Source organism: Hypomesus transpacificus, chromosome 9, assembly GCF_021917145.1.
Source record: "Hypomesus transpacificus isolate Combined female chromosome 9, fHypTra1, whole genome shotgun sequence".
In the NCBI taxonomy this organism is placed as follows: Eukaryota; Metazoa; Chordata; class Actinopteri; order Osmeriformes; family Osmeridae; genus Hypomesus; species Hypomesus transpacificus.
In genome coordinates, this window is record NC_061068.1 from 16,379,322 (window position 1) to 16,387,445 (window position 8,124).

The 8,124-nt window shown below is 40.3% G+C and overlaps 2 protein-coding genes across 2 annotated transcripts; both read right to left on the bottom strand.

Moving 5' to 3' along the window:
- Positions 1 to 803: 803 nt before the first annotated feature.
- Positions 804 to 2,309, bottom strand: LOC124471911 (P2Y purinoceptor 1-like). The gene has a single exon (XM_047026574.1). The coding sequence runs from the start codon at positions 2,121 to 2,123 to the stop codon at positions 1,089 to 1,091; it is 1,035 nt and encodes a 344-aa protein (XP_046882530.1). The 5' UTR covers positions 2,124 to 2,309; the 3' UTR covers positions 804 to 1,088.
- Positions 2,310 to 2,401: 92 nt separating this feature from the next.
- Positions 2,402 to 6,394, bottom strand: LOC124471910 (CCN family member 2-like). The gene is made up of 5 exons (XM_047026573.1): positions 6,202 to 6,394; positions 4,830 to 5,046; positions 4,180 to 4,428; positions 3,467 to 3,720; positions 2,402 to 3,122 (listed from the first exon to the last, which is right to left on the bottom strand). The coding sequence occupies exons 1-5, from the start codon at positions 6,256 to 6,258 to the stop codon at positions 2,832 to 2,834; spliced, it is 1,068 nt and encodes a 355-aa protein (XP_046882529.1). The 5' UTR covers positions 6,259 to 6,394; the 3' UTR covers positions 2,402 to 2,831.
- Between the last annotated feature and the right edge of the window lie 1,730 nt (positions 6,395 to 8,124).

The following is an 8,124-nucleotide window of genomic DNA, read 5'->3' on the forward strand; positions in this document are numbered from 1 at the left end:
TTACGAAAAAAATAAATACTGATCAATATTCTGTCAGTTATGTATTTTAATCATCTTCCTTCTTATCTTCTACTTCCCCACAGACAGACATTCAAACGGTGGGTTAGCATTTGGCACCAATGTCTGTCTGCTGCCTCAGAAATTCTCTCGAACTCATGTGAAGCTTGCAAAGAGGAGAGAAATATTATTGCGTGCTTGAAATACCAGAGAGTATTTTAGAAGCATAAAAATAATGAAATATCTGATTTTACCAGGTTTTATGTTTGTCTTAACGCTACACTTTTTCAGTTTTAAATATTGATGATGGTAATATCAAAGTTCATTCTATGTTAAGGGTTACTTAATATGGGCTAAGGAGGCTGCATGGCAAGGCACTTGGTAACTTTATTTATGCTACCAAACACAAACTGTTATTGTCAATTCACATTTTCTCCCTCTCTCTTTTTACTGAATCATCAAAGAATGTTTGTCTGTGTATGCCAAGGACTACACAGTGAACAGTTTATTTTTTGAAATGATAGTTGTCTTCTCTTATGGTTGCACTTTTTCATCTGTTTTGAGAAAGCACAGAGATGAACAAACATACCACAAGGTTAGAGGCTAGCCATGCTCCAGCATGCAGTCATATAACTGTAATTAACCACTACTGTATTACATTAATGTCATGTCCTGACACGTTTGTGTATTAGTGAGTGTTGTCCCCTCAGTCTACATTTTGGGTTCCTCCTGATCAAATTATATGGATAAGCTATGAAACAACATACCTGAAGGTAAGAAGCGCTGAAGAAGAAACCACAGAACCCTTGGTTTTGTGTTCACTACACAGTTGATTAGGTAAGATCTTTTATTAAATCAGCTGAACACAGACTGTTTATACTGTAATCGTGAATTTTTATTCCCATTATGGACACAAACTGGTAACTCCAACTTCAGTTTTCAGAAAGCAGGCAAGCAGTCATACAACAAAAACAAAGGCATCAATTCAACGTGCTTTATAGGCCTGCCTAGTGGCCATACAATCCTTGCATGTTCAAGATGCAAACATTTTTTTTTAAAGTTCTCAAAATTGTAAAATGGCTTGGCATAGTTCATATGACTTCCTCTCTTGCAGCCACAGTCTCACTTTCTTCCCCGGTTTCAGGTGGCTTACGATAGATGATTGCACCAGTCCACTGAACAAGGGACATTCTGGCACGTTTGCTAACATTGTGAAAGCGCATTAGGAAATCGTCTCCAATCAAGTAAATCAAAGGATTTATCGCACTATTTAAGCAGACCAGACCACGGCTGATTTGATGAGCAACATAGATGTCATCGAAGCTTTCGTGGCATGTCCCCTGCATTTTCAAGATTCGTGTCTTCAAGTTCAGATTTCTGAATACATGATATGGGATGAAGCAAACTGAGAATAAAACTGTCATAAAGATTACAAGTTTTAGGCAGCGTTGTTTCAATAAAGTATTGACGTTAGCTTTGACAACAAGGACTATAATTATATGACCGTAGCAAACCAGAATAATAAGCAACGGTATGACGAATCCTGTAATAGTCCATCCAATGCTATATGGCAGATAATCATTGATAAGATGGTCAGACGTTGTATCGTAGCATGCATCTGAGGAATTTGCCGAAGTCTTGTCAAAGAACATATCTGGAAGTATTTGAATGACAACCAAAACCCACACCAACGAGCTTATTGCCATGGAATGGCCAGTGTTGATTTTTCCCATTACTTCCATTGGATGCACAATTCCCAGGTATCTGTAGATGCTTATGCAGGTTAAAAATCCAATACTGCCGTAGAGGTTTAGATTAAAACAAAACCTGGTGACTTTGCAAAATGTTTGTCCAAAGGTCCATTTGCTGTTCTGTGCGTAATATGCGACCAAAAAAGGTAACGTAAATAAGTAGAGTAAATCCGCAATCCCGAGGTTCAGAATGAATATGTTTATATTTCCGATTTTATCCCAGCCTTTAAACACACTCTTCAACCCCCAGAAATTGGCAGCAGTCCCGACAACAAAAACGATCACGAATATCGCAGGCAAAAAAACGTGCGTAAAATCAAGGTTTATTTTCTCACATGCTGTACGGTTTATAGCGCGACTGACGCTAACAGACATTTTCTCACTCGTCTCTCAAGTCAAAACACCAAAGCAGCTATTTAAGTTCAACTTGAGTTGAAGACACCTGGTAGCTTGCATTATGAAATGAAACTTTGCACACTGACGCGGATATCATGGAGTGGTTTGTAGGATTACAAGTTACTATGAGTTACTACGCCCATTTCCGCTGAACTTGCTGAAGTTATGACTCATTAGATGGTAGTCAATTCTCATATTTTGCGTTAAGGTTACCAGTGTATTTTCGATTTCCAAATGATGGAAATGGGCATAAAAAATTTAAGCAATAATATTTATATTTAATTTGCATATGTATACAGTCAGACATGATGCTTATACTTATTCATGGAATTGTATGCCTATTTTCTAGCCATAGATAGGCTACAGGTAAACACAAGAAGAAGACATGTTTGGTTGGGAACATGTCATTGTCAGTTAGCTGTCCAAATATATACATATAAACATATATAATATAATATATGTATAATTGAAACAAAAATGTCAGGATAAGATGTCAACAAACATTCTTAAATATCCTGGAACATGGGTGTCTTGACTTAATGAACAAGGAAAACATGGACTGGAATTCAATCAAACCTGCACGCTAAAAGTTATGAAATTAGGATACCCTTTGAAGATTGTTCATCATCTCACCTGACAGGACCTGCCCATCGCTCATGCATTGATATCCACCACTCCCCTAATTCGCTAGAACCAGGGCAGGCCTCTCCTGGGGGCGGGGAGCAGTACTGGCTGGGGGCAGTTGTAATGTTGGCAGGAGCAGGACTCAATCATCATGACCTGCTGCTTAGTCAGCTTGCCCCGGGGGCAGCGGAAGGCCACGTGGGCTGTTCTGGTGCGGTAGGGGATACAGCAGCGTTTTTCTGGGCATGAGAGGCCACAGTACCTGGGGCGGTAGGTCCGCGTGCTCAGGCAGCCTAGGTGCTCCAAACGAACAGGCACTGGAGACCTGTAGCTGCTCTCACAAGCACCTGCCCCCTGGAATACACAACACTGGCCTTAGAGAGAACAATATCACATGTTAACGTTTAAGGGGCTAGGTTGCGCATATCACCAGAATATATTTGTTGAACAATGTATGTTTGATTATATCAAATCTTTATCTATCATTCTTGTTAATAAAAAAACGAAACATAGCCACAGTACTGGAACAACAGCAAACAGTAACTGTAGCTTAACCTTGGTACTGAAGCACCACTCTAGCCTCTCTCAACTACAACGAACTGAAGAACAAAACCAAAGAGCAAAGGTCTGTGTTTGAGTAGCAAGGATGTTGTTGAGAAAGTAAAGAAAAGTTGAGGGGAAGGGCCTCTCTCACTCACCGCTGACAGCCTCCGAGCAATGTTGGTGGCCTGGCACAGCCTGACCTGGCACAGTCTGGTCTGGGACAGTGGGCGGCAGGCCCAGTTTTTGTTTGAGGTGCGGGTAGAGACACCTGGGCCACAGCTGCGGGAGCACGGGCTCCAGTCGCTCATCTGCTCAATGCAGTTGGAGTTCTGGCCCATCATAGATGGACCAAAGTCCTGCCATAACCTTTCTACTGGTCTCTCCACTGGTCTCTCCACTGGTCTCTCCACTGGAACATGGGAACATGCAGACAGTGAGGAATTTACTGTTTGTGAAGAAACCGAGTAGAATATTTTCATCTCATATAATTAGTGTGGAACTAAATTCTCATCATACTCAATCTAAAATATGAAAGGGGTTTGGCTATTCTTGTCAGTTGTTGATTGAGTGTTTTCCCCAAAAAATCACCATTGGTTGCTGCCAGTGTGTAAATAGTGCAAAAATAATTCTATGAAACTTGACAATGGAAATAGCAGAAATGTACTCAAATTGTGCACTTGATGTTTTTTTCAGGGCAATTACATTTAGTACATAACACCTTTTGAGCCTACTAAGAATTGTAAAAATAGATTGAGGTAAAATGTATGCACACCTGTCTGTCTGTCTGCCTAGGATGACTGGGACAGACAGACAGGCAAACAAACAGACAGATGAACAGACAGACATAACTCCCACCCCCTCACAATACCTGCCAGTGTTTCTGGGTAGATGCTGTTATCCAGAATGTTACAGACCCACTTCTTGCAGCACTTCCCGGGCAGACGCACCAGCTGGGGGGTGGGGCAGTTGGCTGCAGGCATCTGGAGGTCATCGGAGCACAGTGGCACACAGGTCACACCGCCACCCAAGCAATGACACAGCTGTGCACACGATGGCTGGAATGTTTGACCCTCCTCAAGGCGCCTACCGTTGACCTCACAGCCCAGTGCATTCTGACCTGACCGCAGGGAAAGAAGGGAAGAGCTTTAACTGTTAGCAGGTGAGATAAACTAATGATAAAACTGATAAAAAAATGGAAAGCGTAGTGTAGTCTTGACTATATTATTCTCCACCAATGACTATATTATTCTCCACCAATGCCCAGCTCACACGTCTCCCTGTATTTATTTGACAATTAACACCATTTAGTCCATGTTGTGGTCAGTTATTAGCCCAAACAAAGACTTGTTGCCAGATAGTATATACTCTCTATATGATATGATAACCAATATCTCTTTGCCACAACCTAAATTAGCATAATTTCATTAGTGTAATCAGGATTTGGGCTACCATGTGTACACTTTTAATATTTCAAATATTTCTATAGTAAAGTTGAGTACTGCTGGCTTGCATACTCACTGACACACTCCCCTGGACCTCCAGGGAAGCTGGCGCTGTGGTCGCACTGCAGGCCTTTCTGGCTGTCACACATATTCCTCTCTGTGCAGGCCTCACCCTCCTGTCTGGCACACACCTGGCAGCAGTGGCACCCATCCAGGACAAGGGAAACTCCCGCAGGACAACGAGGTACAGTCTGAGGACAGAAGCAAGGGCCTCCACACAACTGGCACCACACCTAGGAAGGGGGGCAGTCACAGCCGAATGAAGAATGGTGTGGTGTAATGTCCTTTTCTGTCTAACTATACTGTTGTTTCTACAGGGTTTTCCTGCAAAATGTATACACCTACTGCAGTATAAGTAAAAAAGTTTAAAGTTTGTCACAGAAGTGCAGAAGGAAATCAACAGTTTTTTATGATAATTTCTTAGGCAGGAAATGACAGGAAGTGGAAGTATGGGGTAAACAGAAAGGAGTATGTAGTATGCAAGAGCCCTATACACAAGCTACTGTAGAGACAAGCATGTAGTCACGTATGCAAACACTATCGGCTGGAAAGAATGGAAACACAATAGAAAACAACATTGACAATAGCTACACTTTGAGACATTGAGACAGATATTTTAAGTTAATGTACTAAGCAGTCAAAAATCAGGTTGTACCGAACATCTCTTGCATACACTTAATTCCTGTACTTGATTATGAATATAGTTATTCAAATGAGATATTTCAGTGCCAACCATCTGCAAAGAATGTTATCTCTTTGTCAATATTTAAAGGGTCAAAGCTGAATGCATTTAGTTTTCAATAAAGTTTATAGACACTGTGTATTCTGGGGTACAGGATACAAACATCAGACTTTTTGGTAAATCATTTACATGTTTCACTGTTAAAAAACGTTGGCTGCATGTTTCACTTCCTCTTTGTTGTCTCAGTTATTTCCTTGACATCATTACTATAACATCAGAGTCTGCAGGTGGCCAGCAGTCTATAGGTTGCCTTTACCTCCAGAAATGAAAGACAATTTATCATTACGTTATGTAACAATGCCATACGGAACCCCTTGTACAGGATCAGCACTAGAACAGTCTAACCCCAGCATCTCTGTGGTAAGTGCAAACACTGGACGAGGCCTTGGCTCTGATCTCAAACCACCATGCTGTATCTGCCTGAAAAGCAAAAGCTCCACCTTTTTGCATAAGGTGCTTTGAACAAGTACATGCTCTATGGTCTTATTCAACAATACCTGCTTGACAAAACATGACAGATAAGCATAACCCTACTAGATGCCAGACCGTTTCTCACCCAGATAGCTCAATCTAAACAGATAAAAATAGTAACTGTGAGAGACAATATATTTCTTTCTTTAGGGAATTGAGAGGGTTCAGCCCTCACCTGAGCAATGATGCACAACATCAAGGAACCAATGTGCATAATCTCTCTTCTGTCCATCTCTAGCTGCAGTTCTCTTCCTCTCTCTAGACGTCTATCTCCTTAGGAAATCTGCGATGCCATTAATGCTGGTGTTCACAAACCGTCTGCCTTGGGCCGTTCACTTATAAAGTCTAGCTCTTGATGTCACAGACGAAGGGCTGCAATGTAAATAGTTACTGGACTGGAATCAAAAATGTTTCTAATTCCACATTCCTGCCAGCTATTTGCTCTAGCTACCTCCCTCAGGACTTTTTTTCAAGTCTTTATGGTTTTTTGGGACTTTTAGACAGGTTCATAATACTGTGAAGTGTGGTTGACCGTCTCTTGTGTTTGTTTGTTCAACCACAAGGATATTCCATGAGAACAGTGTTTGTTAGCAGTGAACAGAGGTCTACCACAGTCAAATCTATTGTGCTGCAGGTCTGGGATGTTGTTGGAATGACTCACTAGCATTCCGTGTTAAGATTTGAACCTGTTTTGGGTTATTATTACTTTATAAACACCATCAAAATATTTTTAGCTTTCTGAAGCAGTTGGTTGTAATCAAATAATAGTAGGCCAGTTCTTTATCCCAGATCCCTACCCCTACACATCTAACTAAATAGTCCACCAAACTTGCAAGATTATGCAAGTGTGGTTGTGACAAGTACCTACATGTTCATCACAGTAAACTACAGCACTTACTGTATGTTAAAATGAGATACCAATCCATGCATATACGTTATTTTATTCATGGGGGAATGTTACTAGAGGGCTCTTAGTTCTTTTAATGTTGGTTTACAATGTAGGAATCACTACTCAACACCTTGGCCACATCTGTTAAAACAGACCATCTCTATCCTCCCATGACTCCACCCATTTTTCAGACCTGATGTTCAGACATTATGTTCAGTGGATATTTAGATTAGTTAGGGGTATTATATAGTTAGGGGTATTGTTTTGAATTATGTTAACAAATCTCACTCAATTGATGTTGTGGTATGGTAAAAACCCACCTTTGACTCTCAATAAAGATCCAAGCAGAATAATATAGCTTCAGATCTCAACCTTCAGTTAGGTGTGAAAATGCAATAAATCGATAAACCTCTCACAGGTTTAAAACCAATCCCAATATATAATCAAGCTATTGACAAAGACATTAAAACAGTATGTCATTGTAATTCCATAATATACAATTCTAAAATCAAAATGATTTGTGTTAGGCTTTCTCAATAAAAAATATTTCCTCCAGCTGATTTTGTTTTGTTTTTTTGATTTTGTTACCGGTCCACGGCAAAATAGAGGCCGAAACACACGTTACGTGTGTTTTGAGAGGCTCAATTAGCCTTTTAGAGAAGGGAGCCGGGGTGTTGGGGAAGAAATTGATGTGGCCACGAAAGTATCCCGCCTCTCTCCCTATTTGGTCATCTTCAATACAGCTTTCGCTTGTTATCCTGCATTCAATGTAGGTTATTAGTCAGATAACTTGTATTCCATTCATTGTTTGTGCGGCATGGATTCCAATCCTTCGTTTTCGTTGTCATTTCTATACCAAAGTGACCCTATTTACTCACTGTATGCCTCGGATTTGATGACCGCCTCTAAAACAGTTAACAATCATTTCATAAAGGAACAGAAGCAACTTCTGAAGGTAAATGTTCGGATTAGCCTATATGTTTTAATGTTTCATGAAAATGCTAGGCTACTAAAAATGTATTATCAGTCCACATAACAAATTATTGTTAACTATGCTATTTGACCACGTTACCGTTTGGATTGTTGTGTTCTGTTTATGTAATAGGCTACTTCAAGAATAATTCCTTTAAATCATTGATCAAAATGTGTTTTAATGTAGGCCTATGTCAACTTGTTCTCTTTAAATTGTAAAAAGTATTGCGTGGTATT